Source organism: Oncorhynchus nerka, linkage group LG23 (assembly GCF_034236695.1).
Source record: "Oncorhynchus nerka isolate Pitt River linkage group LG23, Oner_Uvic_2.0, whole genome shotgun sequence".
NCBI classification, from domain to species: domain Eukaryota; kingdom Metazoa; phylum Chordata; class Actinopteri; order Salmoniformes; family Salmonidae; genus Oncorhynchus; species Oncorhynchus nerka.
In genome coordinates this window covers 3,510,490-3,530,884 of record NC_088418.1, presented here as the reverse complement: position 1 = coordinate 3,530,884, position 20,395 = coordinate 3,510,490, and the positions used below count along the sequence as shown (strand labels likewise).

Sequence of the window (20,395 nt, the reverse complement as noted above, 5' to 3'; positions counted from 1 at the left end):
CAAACGGGGGGACCTAGTGAATGACCTGCAGAGAGCTGGGACCAAAGTAACACAACCTACCATCAGTAACACACTACGCTGCCAGGGACTCAAATCCTGCAGTGCCAGACGTGTCCCCCTGCTTAAGCCAGTACATGTCCAGGCCCGTCTGAAGTTTGCTAGAGAGCATTTGGATGATCCAGAAGAAGATTGGGAGAAAGTCATATGGTCAGATGAAACCAAAATAGAACATTTTGGTAAAAACTCAACTCGTCGTGTTTGGAGGACAAAGAATGCTGAGTTGCATCCAAAGAACACCATACCTACTGTGAAGCATGGGGGTGGAAACATCATGCTTTGGGGCTGTTTTTCTGCAAAGGAGCAGGACGACTGATCCGTGTAAAGGAAAGAATGAATGGGGCCATGTATCGTGAGATTTTGAGTGAAAACCTCCTTCCATCAGCAAGGGCATTGAAGATGAAACGTGGCTGGGTCTTTCAGCATGACAATGATCCCAAACACACCGCCCGGGCAACGAAGGAGTGGCTTCGTAAGAAGCATTTCAAGGTCCTGGAGTGGCCTAGCCAATCTCCAGATCACAACCCCATAGAAAATCTTTGGAGGGAGTTGAAAGTCCGTGTTGCCCAGCAACAGCCCCAAAACATCACTGCTCTAGAAGAGATCTGCGTGGAGGAATGGGCCAAAATACCAGCAACAGTGTGTGAAAACCTTGTGAAGACTTACAGAAAACGTTTGACCTCTGTCATTGCCAACAAAGGGTATATAACAAAGTATTGAGAAACTTTTGTTATTGACCAAATAATTATTTTCCACCATAATTTGCAAATTAATTCATTAAAAATCCTACAAATGTGATTTTCAGGACCCATATGTGGCCAGAGGTAAAACAGGACCCATGTGGCCAGAGGTGGCTTTAATTTTTTTTTTTATAAAAAAAAAAAATTGGGTTCTCACGGATTTGACATATTTTCACAAACCATGTCGCAGGCTGTTTTAAACTAATCCCGGGTTGCTAATTATTGGTTTGACAACAAACAACGTTCACTCATGTTACCTAGATAGCGAACAACCTGCTAACTTAACAGTAGGTCTAGGCACATCTGATTGGTCCAGGAAGAAAGGGGGCGGGAGAGAGAGGAGCAAGAGAGAGAGAGAGATAAAAAAAAGATTTAAAAAAAGAGGGGAGATAGAAATGACATCTCTACATCCTGTTCCAGAGGCAGAGCGACCATGGGGAGGGAGAGCATCATTGTTGTTACCACGGCAACCTGCTGTTGCAGGCACAGAGCTGACACCATAGTGTCGGTGAACAGACTCAGAAAGAGGAGTCGAAAATGATCCTGCTGCTGTTGCTTTTCCTGGAACACAAGGGGATGAACGATCCCCCAGGGAAAGGCAGACAGAAACCGCTCAACGAAAGGACAGGAGGACAGAAACACTCAGAGAGCAGTAGAGCTGTGACCTTGTCTTGATTGAGTTTCCCCCAGGGTAAGGCAGACAGAAACCGTTCCAGGGCAGTGTCATCAGTAACCAGACACCAATCTGTCCTCTGTACAGACGTCACAACACCAGGGGACTGTCTTTTCCTTCCAGGGTCATCTGTCATCTGTAGACCCTCGGATTTTCTGCTGTGTAAGTTTCACCGCCATGTTTATTTGACCTTTATTTAACCAGGCAAGTCAGTTAGGAACACATTTCTTATTTTCAATGACGGCCTAGGACCAGTGGGTTAACTGGCCTAGGAACAGTGGGTTAACTGGCCTAGGAACAGTGGGTTAACTGGCCTAGGAACAGTGGGTTAACTGGCCTAGGAACAGTGGGTTAACTGGCCTAGGAACAGTGGGTTAACTGGTCTAGGAACAGTGGGTTAACTGGCCTAGGAACAGTGGGTTAACTGGCCTAGGAACAGTGGGTTAACTGGCCTAGGAACAGTGGGTTAACTGGCCTAGGAACAGTGGGTTAACTGGCCTAGGAACAGTGGGTTAACTGGCCTAGGAACAGTGGGTTAACTGGTCTAGGAACAGTGGGTTAACTGGTCTAGGAACAGTGGGTTAACTGGCCTAGGAACAGTGGGTTAACTGGTCTAGGAACAGTGGGTTAACTGGCCTAGGAACAGTGGGTTAACTGGCCTAGGAACAGTGGGTTAACTGGCCTAGGAACAGTGGGTTAACTGGTCTAGGAACAGTGGGTTAACTGGTCTAGGAACAGTGGGTTAACTGGCCTAGGATCAGTGGGTTAACTGGCCTAGGATCAGTGGGTTAACTGGCCTAGGAACAGTGGGTTAACTGGCCTAGGAACAGTGGGTTAACTGCCTTGTTCACGTGAACACTTTTGGCTGTCGGGCCCTCTGTCTTTATCAGTGTGGTGCATTCATGTGAAAGGTCATAGGTTCATGTGATGATGCTATGTGATGTGTAAATGGCCCCGCTACGCTACAGCCATCCGTGTCCAGCATTGCCCATCAGCCACTGGGGGAATGATTCTTCTGAAATCGAGGAAAGCTGCTATACATTACCGTGTTGCGCTCGCATTACCTCATGTCATTTCGGCACACTTTAAAATCCACTTCATTTAGTTGTCAAAAATGACTAAAATGGCCCGCTGTTTTGGTAAACTAGACTCCCTTTCATTTTGGTCACATCACATCTGTATCCATGTCTCAGTTGTCTCAAGGCTTAAAAAAATCCTCCTTTAACCCCTCTCCTCCTAACCTATCCTCCTTTAACCCCTCTCCTCCTAACCTATCCTCCTTTAACCCCTCTCCTCCTAACCTATCCTCCTTTAACCCGTCTCCTCCTAACCTATCCTCCTTTAACCCGTCTCCTCCTAACCTATCCTCCTTTAACCCGTCTCCTCCTAACCTATCCTCCTTTAACCCGTCTCCTCCTAACCTATCCTCCTTTAACCCGTCTCCTCCTAACCTATCCTCCTTTAACCCCTCTCCTCCTAACCTATCCTCCTTTAACCCGTCTCCTCCTAACCTATCCTCCTTTAACCCGTCTCCTCCTAACCTATCCTCCTTTAACCCGTCTCCTCCTAACCTATCCTCCTTTAACCCGTCTCCTCCTAACCTATCCTCCTTTAACCCCTCTTAATCTACACTGATCGAAGATCTAACAAGTGAAATCCATGAGGGATCATATAGCCTTCACCTGGATTCACCTGGTCAGTCTGTGTCATGAAAAGAACAGGTGTTCTTAATGTTTTGTATACTCAGTGTTTGTGGCCTTGTCCTACCAACATATTGTTTTGCATAACATCTTATTCTCTTCCCAACAGCAGAAATATTACAAATATATACAATAATAATATTATATAACAATTATCAGGCCATGTAACTTCCTAATTCAGCCTACATACATTTTACACGCAACACAACCCGATACACACAAGCAGAGAATAAAGTGATTCAAAATAGTGATTTAACCAGTCGGCTATAGAGGGGTTCTTGACCCAGGCGGCTATAGAGGGGTTCTTGACCCAGGCGGCTATAGAGGGGTTCTTGACCCAGGCGGCTATAGAGGGGTTCTTGACCCAGGCGGCTATAGAGGGGTTCTTGACCCAGGCGGCTATAGAGGGGTTCCTGACCCAGGCGGCTATAGAGGGGTTCCTGACCCAGGCGGCTATAGAGGGGTTCCTGACCCAGTCGGCTATAGAGGGGTTCCTGACCCAGTCGACGGGTTTGTCTACATACTCATCTCATATGTATATACTGTACTCGATACCATCTACTGTATGCTGCTCTGTACCATCACTCACTCATATATCCTTATGTACATATTCTTTATCCCCTAACACTGTGTATAAGACAGTAGTTTTAGAATTGTTAGTTAGATTACTTGTTGGTTATCACTGCATTGTCGGAACTAGAAGCACAAGCATTTCGCTACACTCGCATTAACATCTGCTAACCATGTGTATGTGACAAATAAAATTTGATTTGATTTGATTTGATTTATAGAGGGGTTCTTGACCCAGTCGTCTATAGAGGGGTTCTTGACCCAGTCAGCTATAGAGGGGTTCTTGACCCAGTCAGCTATAGAGGGGTTCTTGACCCAGGCAGCTATAGAGGGGTTCTTGACCCAGTCAGCTATAGAGGGGTTCTTGACCCAGTCAGCTATAGAGGGGTTCTTGACCCAGTCAGCTATAGAGGGGTTCTTGACCCAGTCAGCTATAGAGGGGGTCTTGACCCAGTCAGCTATAGAGGGGGTCTTGTGACCCAGTCCGCTATAGAGGGGTCTTGACCCAGTCCGCTATAGAGGGGGTCTTGACCCAGTCAGCTATAGAGGGGGTCTTGACCCAGTCCGCTATAGAGGGGGTCTTGACCCAGTCCGCTATAGAGGGGGTCTTGACCCAGTCAGCTATAGAGGGGGTCTTGACCCAGTCCGCTATAGAGGGGGTCTTGACCCAGTCCGCTATAGAGGGGGTCTTGACCCAGTGAGCTATAGAGGGGTCTTGACCCAGTCAGCTATAGAGGGGTCTTGACCCAGTCAGCTATAGAGGGGTCTTGACCCAGTCAGCTATAGAGGGGTCTTGACCCAGTCAGCTATAGAGGGGTCTTGACCCAGTCAGCTATAGAGGGGGTCTTGACCCAGTCAGCTATAGAGGGGGTCTTGACCCAGTCAGCTATAGAGGGGGTCTTGACCCAGTCAGCTATAGAGGGGGTCTTGACCCAGTCAGCTATAGAGGGGGTCTTGACCCAGTCAGCTATAGAGGGGGTCTTGACCCAGTCAGCTATAGAGGGGTCTTGACCCAGTCAGCTATAGAGGGTCTTGACCCAGTCAGCTATAGAGGGGGTCTTGACCCAGTCAGCTATAGAGGGGGTCTTGACCCAGTCAGCTATAGAGGGGGTCTTGACCCAGTCAGCTATAGAGGGGGTCTTGACCCAGTCAGCTATAGAGGGGGTCTTTACCCAGTCAGCTATAGAGGGGGTCTTTACCCAGTCAGCTATAGAGGGGGTCTTTACCCAGTCAGCTATAGAGGGGGTCTTGACCCAGTCAGCGAGAGAGGGGGTCTTGACCCAGTCAGCTAGAGAGGGGGTCTTGACCCAGTCAGCTAGAGAGGGGGTCTTGACCCAGTCAGCTAGAGAGGGGGTCTTGACCCAGGCAGCTAGAGTTATTATCCCTTTTCCGTTTCTGTGCCTCCAAATGTTACCGTGGCTACGCTCAGTAGTCTACTGGTAATGTTACCGTGGCTACGCTCAGTAGTCTACTGGTAATGTTACCGTGGCTACGCTCAGTAGTCTACTGGTAATGTTACCGTGGCTACGCTCAGTAGTCTACTGGTAATGTTACCGTGGCTACGCTCAGTAGTCTACTGGTAATGTTACCGTGGCCACGCTCAGTAGTCTACTGGTAATGTTACCATGGCTACGCTCAGTAGTCTACTGGTAATGTTACCATGGCTACGTTAAGTAGTCTACTGGTAATGTTACCGTTGCTACTTTCAGTAGTCTACCAGTAATGTTCATTAGAACGTGCGTTGAAGATGTCGTTCCCATAGCAATGATTAAAACATTCCCAAACCAGAAACTGTGGATTGATGGCAGCATTCACGTGAAACTGAAAGCGCGAACCACTGCTTTTAATCAGGGCAAGGTGAACGGAAACATGACCGAATACTACAAACAGTGTAGCTATTCCCTCCGCAAGGCAATCAAACAAGCTAAGCGTCAGTATAGAGACAAAGTAGAATCTCAATTCAACAGCTCAGACACAAGAGGTATGTGGCAGGGTCTACAGTCAATCACGGATTACAAAAAGAGAACCAGCACTGTCACGGACCAGGATGTCTTGACCCCGCCCTGTGCAACTGGGTACTGGACTTCCTGACGGGCCGCCCCCAGGTGGTGAGGGTAGGCAACAACCCCGCTGATCCTCAACACTGGGGCCCCACAAGGGTAGGTTGTGAGCCCTCTCCTGTACTCCCTGTTCACCCACGACTGCGTGGCCACGCACGCCTCCAACTCAATCATCAAGTTTGCGGACGACACAACAGTGGTAGGCTTGATTACCAACAACGACGAGACGGCCTACAGGGAGGAGGTGAGGGCCCTCGGAGTGTGGTGTCAGGAAAATAACCTCACACTCAACGTCAACAAAACTAAGGAGATGATTGTGGACTTCAGGAAAAAGCAGAGGGAACACCCCCCTATCCACATCGATGGAACAGTAGTGGAGAGGGTAGTAAGTTTTAAGTTCCTTGGCGTACACATCACAGACAAACTGAATTGGTCCACTCACACAGACAGCATCGTGAAGAAGGCGCAGCAGCGCCTCTTCAACCTCAGGAGGCTGAAGAAATTCGGCTTGTCACCAAAAGCACTCACAAACTTCTACAGATGCACAATCGAGAGCATCCTGTCGGGCTGTATCACCGCCTGGTAGGGCAACTGCTCCGCCCACAACCGTAAGGCTCTCCAGAGGGTAGTGAGGTCTGCACAACGCATCACCGGGGGCAAACTACCTGCCCTCCAGGACACCTACACCACCCGATGTTACAGGAAGGCCATAAAGATCATCAAGGACAACAACCACCCGAGCCACTGCCTGTTCACCCAGCTATCATCCAGAAGGCGAGGTCAGTACAGGTGCATCAAAGCTGGGACCGAGAGACTGAAAAACAGCTTCTATCTCAAGGCCATCAGACTGTTAAACAGCCACCACTAACATTGAGTGGCTGCTGCCAACACACTGACTCAACTTCAGCCACTTTAATAATGGGAATTGATGGGAAATGTAAATTATATCACTAGCCACTTTAAACAATGCTACCTAATATAATGTTTACATACCCTACATTATTCATCTCATATGTATACGTATATACTGTACTCTATATCATCTCCTGCATCCTTATGTAATACATGTATCACTAGCCACTTTAACTATGCCACTTTGTTTACATACTCATCTCATATGTATATACTGTACTCAATACCATCTACTGTATCTTGCCTATGCCGCTCTGTACCATCACTCATTCATATATCCTTATGTACATATTCTTTATCCCCTTACACTGTGTATAAGACAGTAGTTTTGGAATTGTTAGTTAGATTACTTGTTGGTTATCATTGAATTGTCGGAACTAGAAGCACAAGCATTTCGCTACACTCGCATTAACATCTGCTAACCATGTGTATGTGACAAATACAATTTGATTTGATTTAATGTTACCGTGGCTACGCTCAGTAGTCTACTGGTAATGTTACCGTGGCTACGCTCAGTAGTCTACTGGTAATGTTACCGTGGCTACGCTCAGTAGTCTACTGGTAATGTTACCGTGGCTACGTTCAGTAGTCTACTACTAATGTTACCGTGGCTACGCTCAGTAGTCTACTGGTAATGTTACCATGGCTACGCTCAGTAGTCTACTGGTAATGTTACCATGGCTACGCTCAGTAGTCTACTACTAATGTTACCATGGCTACGCTCAGTAGTCTACTGGTAATGTTACCATGGCTACGCTCAGTAGTCTACTACTAATGTTACCATGGCTACGCTCAGTAGTCTACTGGTAATGTTACCATGGCTACGCTCAGTAGTCTACTACTAATGTTACCATGGCTACGCTCAGTAGTCTACTGGTAATGTTACCATGGCTACGCTCAGTAGTCTACTGGTAATGTTACCATGGCTACGTTCAGATGCAAAACATTCTTGAAAGTTGCAGATAGATATTCCATGAATAGAGATAACAATCAACATGTCAGAGGCGTGTTTGTTCTACATGGGAGATTTATATCAGAAAGTTACGAAACGTTGCGTCCTGCTGAACGCGCCCCAGGTTGCTAGCAAAAGCTAGCTAATGAGGTAACGTGAATTTGACGTGCTTCAGCACTCGGCGGCCCCAATCTGTGAGCTTGTGTGGCCTACCACTTCGTGGCCGAGCCGTTGTTGCTCCTAGACGCCTTCACTTCACAATAACAGGACTTGCAGTCGACCGGGCCAGCTCAAGCAAACTGACTTGTTGGAAAGATGGCATCCTATGACAGTGCCACTTTGAAAGTCACTGAGCTCTTCAGTAAGGGCCATTCTACTGCCAATGTTTGTCTATGGAGATTGCATGGCTGTGTGCTTGATTTTATACACCTGTCAGCAACAGATGTGGCTGAAATAGCCGAATCTACTAATTTGAAGGGGTGTCCACATGCTGCTGGGGTCGTTTAGCAAAACGACAGTAGATCAATGACTGTGGACACACTGTCACATGGAGTTCAAACACTGAAGGAGAAGACGCCTCGGTTGGTCACAAAAGAGGTGTTTTAGGTAGAAATAGCAATATGAGCAAAACAAAACGTGAATCTGCAATTCGTAACGTTTGAATGTATTTTTTTGCATTGCTACATTTGGATGGGTTTGGGGCCCGCCGACCGAAGCAGTGGCATCTATATCCCCGACATCTATATCCCCCGACATCTATATCCCCCGACATCTATATCCCCCGACATCTATATCCCCCGACATCTATATCCCCCGACATCTATATCCCCCGACATCTATATCCCCCGACATCTATATCCCCGGCATCTATATCCCCGACATCTATATCCCCCGACATCTATATCCCCCGACATCTATATCCCCCGACATCTATATCCCCCGACATCTATATCCCCCGACATCTATATCCCCCGACATCTATATCCCCCGACATCTATATCCCCGACAGTTACCCGTTTCTGGCAAGCTGGTTTTATAGGCTCCTTACTATGAGTCAGAGCCACTTTTAATGTCATATTCTCATTTGCCACCGCTAAAAATCAATGTCATCTATATGTATGTTTATTAGCTAGTATCGAAAATTGTCTAACATGCCACCGGAGTTTGACACTTGATTACAGTTTGCATATCAACACCGCAAGAGACCCACAGATGGTCATCGGGTTCTGTAACGTACCTCTCCTGTTTGAGAACGTATTCCAGCATCTTGATCCTCCTAACCAGGTCCTTCTTCAGGTTCTCCTGTCCTTTCCTCTCTCCCTGGAGGAACGCTGTCTGAGCCTGGAGGAAACATATCGCATGCCATTAATCAACTACACATGATCAGAGCTTTCCTCTGGCCTTGCAGGAAGTCTATCTAGGCCTAGAGGGAAAAGGCATCACAATCAACACTCAACACATTCAGCAGACAAACTGTTTCATCATTCGTATGTCAATATACCTGCATTAACTTGGATATATTTCTCTGTCCGAGATAATATTGCTCACATTCTAGATTACGTAATTGTTCGTCTTGGGAGAAATGATTTTTTCCATAAGAAGCTGAACAGACGGGGGGAAACAGACTGCGGGGGGGATAGACTGCGGGCGGGGGGAACAAACAGACTGTGGGCGGGGGAAACAGACTGCGGGGGACACCAGACTGCGGGGAAGGACACCAGACTGCGGGGGGGACACCAGACTGCGGGGAAGGACACCAGACTGCGGGGGGGACACCAGACTGCGGGGGACAACAGACTGGGGGGGACACCAGACTGCGGGGGGACACCAGACTGCGGGGGGACACCAGACTGCGGGGAAGGACACCAGACTGCGGGGGGGGGGACACCAGACTGCGGGGAAACAGGATCAAAAGCAAATTAGATGTCTCTTCAGACAATTGGCACAGAGTTGATTTAAAAACTTTGCTTATTTTTTATCAACCAAAAGCCGGCTATTACCAGCAAACAGAACCCTGGACACACACGGTTCAGCACATTAGACAGGCTACCCAGACCAACACAGTCTTCTAGTCCTACCACAGGGCAGGGGAGACTCTACACCTTACAGCATAACACAGGTAAACAGGGAACAGTCAGGAGATGAGCCCAACCAGAACCCTGTCTTTAGTCCGTAGCAAGTGGGCACCACAGAATCTGGGAAAGCGAGACAATCGAGAAGGAGTATTTTCTGAGTGAGTGAGTGAGTGAGATTCTCTTTGAAAGCAGGACTGTTGATGTCTAAAACAAAATGAGTCACAGCTGCTTAAACCAGATTTAAATAAATGTGAGCTTCATTTCACATCCACCCACCATCCTCATCCAATGTTTCTATAGAAACATCCAGAACATCCTCGTCCAAGACAGTCCCACAACATCCTTCTATAGAAACATCCAGAACATCCTCCTCCAAGACAGTCCCACAACATCCTTCTATAGAAACACATCCAGAACATCCTCCGAACAGGCTCTCTCCATCTGGAACATAACATGTACACACTGTAGGCTATAGAAAAACTCTCCGTCTGTTCAGTCTACAGAGACGAGAGATTAAACCACTTACTTGTCTGAGACTAATGATTTATCTATGAAGCTGAAGAAGTCCACATTGGACAGTAGAGAGAAACACTCCATACAGTTACAGATCACAATATTACTTTTGGACGATATTATATTGATACTTGGACAACATTTTTTTTTTAAATTATATTAGTTTTTTTTTGCTAGGTAGAGTTAATAAAAATCGTCTGTCTCTGCGCCAAAATACTGGTAAAAATGTTTTAAGGACATATTTCCATGACTAATCAATACTCATTTCCTTATGCTCGCTCTCATCTCTCCACAATATGTTTGGAACATCAAATGGTAGTAGGGAATCAACTAAATGTATTGACCCTAGTGGGGAATCAACTAAATGTATTGACCCTAGTGGGGAATCAACTAGATGTATTGACCCTAGTGGGGAATCAACTAGATGTATTGACCCTAGTGGGGAATCAACTAGATGTATTGACCCTAGTGGGGAATCAACTAGATGTATTGACCCTAGTGGGGAATCAACTAGATGTATTGACCCTAGTGGGGAATCAACTAGATGTATTGACCCTAGTGGGGAATCAACTAGATGTATTGACCCTAGTGGGGAATCAACTAGATGTATTGACCCTAGTGGGGAATCAACTAGATGTATTGACCCTAGTAGGGAATCAACTAGATGTATTGACCTAGTAGGGAATCAACTAGATGTATTGACCTAGTAGGGAATCAACTAGATGTATTGACCTAGTAGGGAATCAACTAGATGTATTGACCTAGTAGGGAATCAACTAGATGTATTGACCTAGTAGGGAATCAACTAGATGTATTGACCTAGTAGGGAATCAACTAGATGTATTGACCTAGTAGGGAATCAACTAGATGTATTGACCCTAGTAGGGAATCGACTAAATGCATTGACCCTAGTGGGGAATCAACTAGATGTATTGACCTAGTAGGGAATCAACTAGATGTATTGACCCTAGTAGGGAATCGACTAAATGCATTGACCCTAGTGGGGAATCAACTAGATGTAGGGAATCAACTAGATGTATTGACCTAGTAGGGAATCAACTAGATGTATTGACCCTAGTAGGGAATCGACTAAATGTATTGACCCTAGTAGGGAATCAACTAGATGTATTGACCCTAGTAGGGAATCAACTAGATGTATTGACCTAGTAGGAATCGACTAAATGCATTGACCCTAGTGGGGAATCAACTAGATGTATTGACCTAGTAGGGAATCGACTAAATGCATTGACCCTAGTGGGGAATCAACTAGATGTAGGGAATCAACTAGATGTATTGACCCTAGTAGGGAATCAACTAGATGTATTGACCCTAGTAGGGAATCAACTAGATGTATTGACCTAGTGGGGAATCAACTAGATGTATTGACCCTAGTAGGAATCGACTAAATGCATTGACCTAGTGGGGAATCAACTAGATGTAGGGAATCAACTAGATGTATTGACCTAGTAGGGAATCAACTAGATGTATTGACCCTAGTAGGGAATCAACTAGATGTATTGACCTAGTAGGGAATCAACTAGATGTATTGACCCTAGTAGGGAATCAACTAGATGTATTGACCCTAGTGGGGAATCAACTAGATGTATTGACCTTAGTAGGGAATCAACTAGATGCATTGACCCTAGTAGGGAATCGACTAAATGCATTGACCCTAGTAGGGAATCAACTAGATGTATTGACCCTAATAGGGAATCAACTAGATGTATTGACCCTAATAGGGAATCAACTAGATGTATTGACCCTAGTAGGGAATCAACTAAATGTATTGACCCTAGTGGGGAATCAACTAGATGTAGGGAATCAACTAGATGTATTGACCCTAGTAGGGAATCAACTAAATGTATTGACCCTAGTGGGGGAATCAACTAAATGTATTGACCCTAGTGGGGGAATCAACTAAATGTATTGACCCTAGTAGGGGAATCAACTAGATGTAGGGAATCAACTAGATGTATTGACCCTAGTAGGGAATCAACTAAATGTATTGACCCTAGTGGGGAATCAACTAGATGTATTGACCCTAGTAGGGAATCGACTAAATGCATTGACCCTAGTAGGGAATCAACTAAATGTATTGACCCTAGTGGGGGAATCAACTAAATGTATTGACCCTAGTGGGGGAATCAACTAAATGTATTGACCCTAGTGGGGGAATCAACTAAATGTATTGACCCTAGTAGGGGAATCAACTAGATGTAGGGAATCAACTAGATGTATTGACCCTAGTAGGGAATCAACTAAATGTATTGACCCTAGTGGGGAATCAACTAGATGTATTGACCCTAGTAGGGAATCGACTAAATGCATTGACCCTAGTAGGGAATCAACTAGACGTATTGACCCTAGTGGGGAATCAACTAGATGTATTGACCCTAGTAGGGAATCGACTAGATGTATTGACCCTGGTAGGGAATCAACTAGATGTATTGACCCTAGTGGGGAATCAACTAAATGTATTGACCCTAGTGGGGAATCAACTAAATGTATTGACCCTAGTGGGGAATCAACTAAATGTATTGACCCTAGTGGGGAATCAACTAGATGTATTGACCCTAGTGGGGAATCAACTAGATGTATTGACCCTAGTAGGGAATCAACTAAATGTATTGACCCTAGTGGGGAATCAACTAGATGTATTGACCCTAGTAGGGAATCAACTAGATGTATTGACCCTAGTGGGGAATCAACTAGATGTATTGACCCTAGTAGGGGAATCAACTAGATGTAGGGAATCAACTAGATGTATTGACCTTAGTAGGGAATCAACTAGATGTATGACCCTAGTAGGGAATCAACTAAATGTATTGACCCTAGTGGGGAATCAACTAAATGTATTGACCCTAGTGGGGGAATCAACTAGATGTATTGACCCTAGTAGGGAATCAACTAGATGTATTGACCCTAGTAGGGAATCAACTAGATGTATTGACCCTAGTAGGGAATCAACTAGATGTATTGACCCTAGTAGGGAATCAACTAAATGTATTGACCCTAGTAGGGAATCAACTAAATGTATTGACCCTAGTAGGGAATCAACTAAATGTATTGACCCTAGTAGGGAATCAACTAGATGTATTGACCTAGTAGGGGAATCAACTAAATGTATTGACCCTAGTAGGGGAATCAACTAGATGTAGGGAATCAACTAGATGTATTGACCCTAGTAGGGAATCAACTAAATGTATTGACCCTAGTGGGGAATCAACTAAATGTATTGACCCTAGTAGGGAATCAACTATATGTATTGACCCTAGTAGGGAATCAACTAAATGTATTGACCCAAGTAGGGAATCAACTAAATGTACTGACCCTAGTAGGGAATCAACTAGATGTACTGACCCTAGTAGGGAATCAACTAGATGTATTGACCCTAGTAGGGAATCAACTAGATGTATTGACCCTAGTAGGGGAATCAACTAGATGTATTGACCCTAGTAGGGGAATCAACTAAATGTATTGACCCTAGTAGGGAATCAACTAAATGTATTGACCCTAGTAGGGAATCAACTAAATGTATTGACCCTAGTAGGGAATCAACTAGATGTATTGACCCTAGTAGGGAATCAACTAGATGTATTGACCCTAGTAGGGAATCAACTAGATGTATTGACCCTAGTAGGGAATCAACTAGATGTATTGACCCTAGTAGGGAATCAACTAGATGTATTGACCCTAGTAGGGAATCAACTAGATGTATTGACCCTAGTAGGGAATCAACTAGATGTATTGACCCTAGTAGGGAATCAACTAGATGTATTGACCCTAGTAGGGAATCGACTAAATGCATTGACCCTAGTGGGGAATCAACTAGATGTATTGACCCTAGTAGGGAATCAACTAGATGTATTGACCCTAGTAGGGAATCGACTAAATGCATTGACCCTAGTGGGGAATCAACTAGATGTAGGGAATCAACTAGATGTATTGACCCTAGTAGGGAATCAACTAGATGTATTGACCCTAGTAGGGGAATCAACTAAATGTATTGACCCTAGTAGGGAATCAACTAAATGTATTGACCCTAGTAGGGAATCAACTAAATGTATTGACCCTAGTAGGGGAATGAACTAAATGTATTGACCCTAGTAGGGGAATCGACTAGATGTATTGACCCTAGTAGGGAATCGACTAAATGTATTGACCCTAGTAGGGGAATCAACTAAATGTATTGACCCTAGTGGGGAATCAACTAGATGTATTGACCCTAGTGGGGAATCAACTAGATGTATTGACCCTAGTGGGGAATCAACTAGATGTATTGACCCTAGTGGGGAATCAACTAGATGTATTGACCCTAGTGGGGAATCAACTAGATGTATTGACCCTAGTGGGGAATCAACTAGATGTATTGACCCTAGTGGGGAATCAACTAGATGTATTGACCCTAGTGGGGAATCAACTAGATGTATTGACCCTAGTAGGGAATCAACTAGATGTATTGACCCTAGTAGGGAATCGACTAAATGCATTGACCCTAGTGGGGAATCAACTAGATGTATTGACCCTAGTAGGGAATCAACTAGATGTATTGACCCTAGTAGGGAATCGACTAAATGCATTGACCCTAGTGGGGAATCAACTAGATGTAGGGAATCAACTAGATGTATTGACCCTAGTAGGGAATCAACTAGATGTATTGACCCTAGTAGGGAATCGACTAAATGTATTGACCCTAGTAGGGAATCAACTAGATGTATTGACCCTAGTAGGGAATCAACTAGATGTATTGACCCTAGTAGGGAATCGACTAAATGCATTGACCCTAGTGGGGAATCAACTAGATGTATTGACCCTAGTAGGGAATCGACTAAATGCATTGACCCTAGTGGGGAATCAACTAGATGTAGGGAATCAACTAGATGTATTGACCCTAGTAGGGAATCAACTAGATGTATTGACCCTAGTAGGGAATCAACTAGATGTATTGACCCTAGTGGGGAATCAACTAGATGTATTGACCCTAGTAGGGAATCGACTAAATGCATTGACCCTAGTGGGGAATCAACTAGATGTAGGGAATCAACTAGATGTATTGACCCTAGTAGGGAATCAACTAGATGTATTGACCCTAGTAGGGAATCAACTAGATGTATTGACCCTAGTAGGGAATCAACTAGATGTATTGACCCTAGTAGGGAATCAACTAGATGTATTGACCCTAGTGGGGAATCAACTAGATGTATTGACCTTAGTAGGGAATCAACTAGATGCATTGACCCTAGTAGGGAATCGACTAAATGCATTGACCCTAGTAGGGAATCAACTAGATGTATTGACCCTAATAGGGAATCAACTAGATGTATTGACCCTAATAGGGAATCAACTAGATGTATTGACCCTAGTAGGGAATCAACTAAATGTATTGACCCTAGTGGGGAATCAACTAGATGTAGGGAATCAACTAGATGTATTGACCCTAGTAGGGAATCAACTAAATGTATTGACCCTAGTGGGGGAATCAACTAAATGTATTGACCCTAGTGGGGGAATCAACTAAATGTATTGACCCTAGTAGGGGAATCAACTAGATGTAGGGAATCAACTAGATGTATTGACCCTAGTAGGGAATCAACTAAATGTATTGACCCTAGTGGGGAATCAACTAGATGTATTGACCCTAGTAGGGAATCGACTAAATGCATTGACCCTAGTAGGGAATCAACTAGACGTATTGACCCTAGTGGGGAATCAACTAGATGTATTGACCCTAGTAGGGAATCGACTAGATGTATTGACCCTGGTAGGGAATCAACTAGATGTATTGACCCTAGTGGGGAATCAACTAAATGTATTGACCCTAGTGGGGAATCAACTAGATGTATTGACCCTAGTGGGGAATCAACTAGATGTATTGACCCTAGTGGGGAATCAACTAGATGTATTGACCCTAGTAGGGAATCAACTAAATGTATTGACCCTAGTGGGGAATCAACTAGATGTATTGACCCTAGTAGGGAATCAACTAGATGTATTGACCCTAGTGGGGAATCAACTAGATGTATTGACCCTAGTAGGGGAATCAACTAGATGTAGGGAATCAACTAGATGTATTGACCTTAGTAGGGAATCAACTAGATGTATGACCCTAGTAGGGAATCAACTAAATGTATTGACCCTAGTGGGGAATCAACTAAATGTATTGACCCTAGTGGGGGAATCAACTAGATGTATTGACCCTAGTAGGGAATCAACTAGATGTATTGACCCTAGTAGGGAATCAACTAGATGTATTGACCCTAGTAGGGAATCAACTAGATGTATTGACCCTAGTAGGGAATCAACTAAATGTATTGACCCTAGTAGGGAATCAACTAAATGTATTGACCCTAGTAGGGAATCAACTAAATGTATTGACCCTAGTAGGGAATCAACTAGATGTATTGACCCTAGTAGGGGAATCAACTAAATGTATTGACCCTAGTAGGGGAATCAACTAGATGTAGGGAATCAACTAGATGTATTGACCCTAGTAGGGAATCAACTAAATGTATTGACCCTAGTGGGGAATCAACTAAATGTATTGACCCTAGTAGGGAATCAACTATATGTATTGACCCTAGTAGGGAATCAACTAAATGTATTGACCCAAGTAGGGAATCAACTAAATGTACTGACCCTAGTAGGGAATCAACTAGATGTACTGACCCTAGTAGGGAATCAACTAGATGTATTGACCCTAGTAGGGAATCAACTAGATGTATTGACCCTAGTAGGGAATCAACTAGATGTATTGACCCTAGTAGGGGAATCAACTAGATGTATTGACCCTAGTAGGGGAATCAACTAAATGTATTGACCCTAGTAGGGAATCAACTAAATGTATTGACCCTAGTAGGGAATCAACTAAATGTATTGACCCTAGTAGGGGAATGAACTAAATGTATTGACCCTAGTAGGGGAATCGACTAGATGTATTGACCCTAGTAGGGAATCGACTAAATGTATTGACCCTAGTAGGGGAATCAACTAAATGTATTGACCCTAGTGGGGAATCAACTAAATGTATTGACCCTAGTAGGGAATCAACTAAATGTATTGACCCTAGTGGGGAATCAACTAAATGTATTGACCCTAGTGGGGAATCAACTAAATGTATTGACCCTAGTAGGGAATCAACTAAATGTATTGACCCTAGTGGGGAATCAACTAGATGTATTGACCCTAGTAGGGAATCAACTAGATGTATTGACCCTAGTAGGGGAATCAACTAGATGTATTGACCCTAGTAGGGGAATCAACTAGATGTATTGACCCTAGTAGGGAATCAACTAGATGTAGGGAATCAACTAGATGTAGGGAATCAACTAGATTTATTGACCCTAGTAGGGAATCAACTAGACAGAACAAAAATATAAAAACGCAACAATTTCAAAGGTTTTACTGAGTTACAGTTCATATAAGGAAATAAGTTCATTAGGTCCTAATCTATGGAATACAGACATCTGTTGCTCACAGATACCTTAATAAAGGCATTCATCTGAAAACTAGTTAGTATCTGGTGTGACCAGATCCTCATGCAGCGAGACACATCTCCTTCACATAGAGTTGATCAGGCTGTTGATTGTGGCCTGTGGAATGTTGTTCCACTCCTCTTCAATGGCTGTGTGAAACTGCTGGATATTGGTGGGAACTGGAACACAATGTCGTACCCGTCAATTTAGAGCATCCCAAACATTTTTATTTTATTTTTCTGTTTAACTAGGCAAGTCAGTTATTAAGAACAAATTCTTATTTACAATGACGGCCTAGGAACGGTGGGTTAACTGCTTTGTTCAGGGGCAGAATGACAGATTTTTACCTTGATAGCTCAGGGATTCGATCCAGCAACCTTTCAGTTACTGACCTAACTCTCTAACCACTAGGCTACCTGCCGCCCCAACTAGGTCTGGTGAGTATGCAGCCCATGGAAGGACATTTTCAGCTTCCAGGAATTGTGTCCAGATCCTTGCGACATGGGGCCGTGCATTATCATGCTGAAACATGAGGTGATGGCGGCGGATGAAAGGCACGACAACGGGCTTCAGGATCTCTTCAAAGTTCTCTGGGCTTTCAAATCGCCATCGATAAAACGCAAGTGTGTTCGTTATGCCTGCCCATACCATAACCCCACCGTCACCACGGGGCACTCGGTTCACAACGTTGACACCAGCAAACACCATACCATAACCCCACCGTCACCATGGGGCACTCGATTCACAACGTTGACGTCATCAAACTGCTCGTCCACACGACGCCAAGACACGCTGTCTGCCATCTGCCTGGTACAGTTGAAACCTGGATTTCAACAAGCAGACTTCACCAGCCAGTGGCCATCGAACGTGAGCATTTGCAAACACAGAAGTCGGTTACGACGCCGAACTGCAGTCAGGACAAGACCCTGGGTGAGGACGACGAGCACACTGATGAGCTTCCCCGAGACGGTTTCTGACAGTTTCATTAGCTGTTCAGTGGCTGGTCTCAGACCATCTCGCAGGTGCAGAAGCATGGAGGTCCTGGGCTGGCGTGGAGGTCCTGGGTTGGGCTGGCGTGGAGGTCCTGGGCTGGGCTGGCGTGGAGGTCCTGGGCTGGGCTGGCGTGGAGGTCCTGGGCTGGGCTGGGCTGGCGTGGAGGTCCTGGGCTGGGCTGGCGTGGAGGTCCTGGGCTGGGCTGGGCTGGCGTGGAGGTCCTGGGCTGGGCTGGGCTGGCGTGGAGGTCCTGGGCTGGGCTGGGCTGGCGTGGAGGTCCTGGGCTGGGCTGGGCTGGCGTGGAGGTCCTGGGCTGGGCTGGCGTGGAGGTCCTGGGCTGGGCTGGGCTGGCGTGGAGGTCCTGGGCTGGGCTGGGCTGGCGTGGAGGTCCTGGGCTGGGCTGGGCTGGCGTGGAGGTCCTGGGCTGGGCTGGGCTGGCGTGGAGGTCCCGGGCTGGGCTGGGCTGGCGTGGAGGTCCCGGGCTGGGCTGGGCTGGCGTGGAGGTCCCGGGCTGGGCTGGGCTGGCGTGGAGGTCCCGGGCTGGGCTGGGCTGGCGTGGAGGTCCCGGGCTGGGCTGGGCTGGAGGGAGGTCCCGGGCTGGGCTGGCGTGGAGGTCCCGGGCTGGGCTGGCGTGGAGGTCCCGGGCTGGGCTGGCGTGGAGGTCCCGGGCTGGCGTGGAGGTCCCGGGCTGGCGTGGAGGTCCCGGGCTGGCGTGGAGGTCCCGGGCTGGCGTGGAGGTCCCGGGCTGGCGTGGAGGTCCCGGGCTGGCGTGGAGGTCCCGGGCTGGCGTGGTTCCACGTTGTCTGCTGTTGTGAGGTTGGACAAATTCTCTAAAATAACGTTGTAAGCGGCATATGGTAGAGCACTGAACATTAAATTCTCTGTTAACAACTCGAGTGGACATTCCTGCAGTCAGCAGGCCAATTTCACGCTCCCTCAAAACTTAAGACATCTGTGGCATTGTGTTGTTACAAAACTGCATATTTTATTGTGCCAAGCACAAAGTGCACCTGTGTAATGCTGTTTAATCAGCTTCTTGAAATGTCACACCTGTCAGGTGGATGAATTATCTTGGCAAAGAAGAAATGCTCACTAGCAGGGATGTAAACAAATGTGTGCACAAAACTTGAGAGAAATCATCTTTTTCCGTGTGTATGGAACATGGCACCAACACTTTACATGTCGTGTTTATATTTTTGTTTAGCATAAATGTATTGAACTGGTTAGAAAATTTGCCCAAGTTAAATATAATTAAGACATGAACAAAATGCATAAGTGACTGGCATGAAACCGTCGGTATGTGCGGTGTGTACATCTACACTTACTGTAGCCGTTAGCGATGCTGCTAATAACAACCTTCTGGTATGTGAGGTGCGTACATCTACACTTACTGTAGCCGTTAGCGATGCTGCTAATAACAACCTTCTGGTATGTGAGGTGCGTACATCTACACTTACTGTAGCCGTTAGCGATGCTGCTAATAACAACCTTCTGGTATGTGAGGTGCGTACATCTACACTTACTGTAGCCGTTAGCGATGCTGCTAATAACAACCGTCAGTATGTGCGGTGCGTACATCTACACTTACTGTAGCCGTTAGCGATGCTGCTAATAACAACCGTCGGTATGTGCGGTGCGTACATCTACACTTACTGTAGCCGTTAGCGATGCTGCTAAT

The 20,395-nt window shown here is 45.7% G+C and overlaps 1 protein-coding gene across 1 annotated transcript in view; it reads right to left on the bottom strand.

The window, feature by feature from the left end:
- The window catches only part of LOC115127395 (striatin-like), a 77,662-nt gene that overhangs the window by 37,570 nt on the left and 19,697 nt on the right, over positions 1 to 20,395 (bottom strand). The window contains exon 2 of the mRNA XM_065008443.1: positions 8,902 to 9,005. Within this exon, the coding sequence (XP_064864515.1) occupies positions 8,902 to 9,005 (104 nt within the window). The remainder of the gene's footprint in view (positions 1 to 8,901; positions 9,006 to 20,395) is intronic.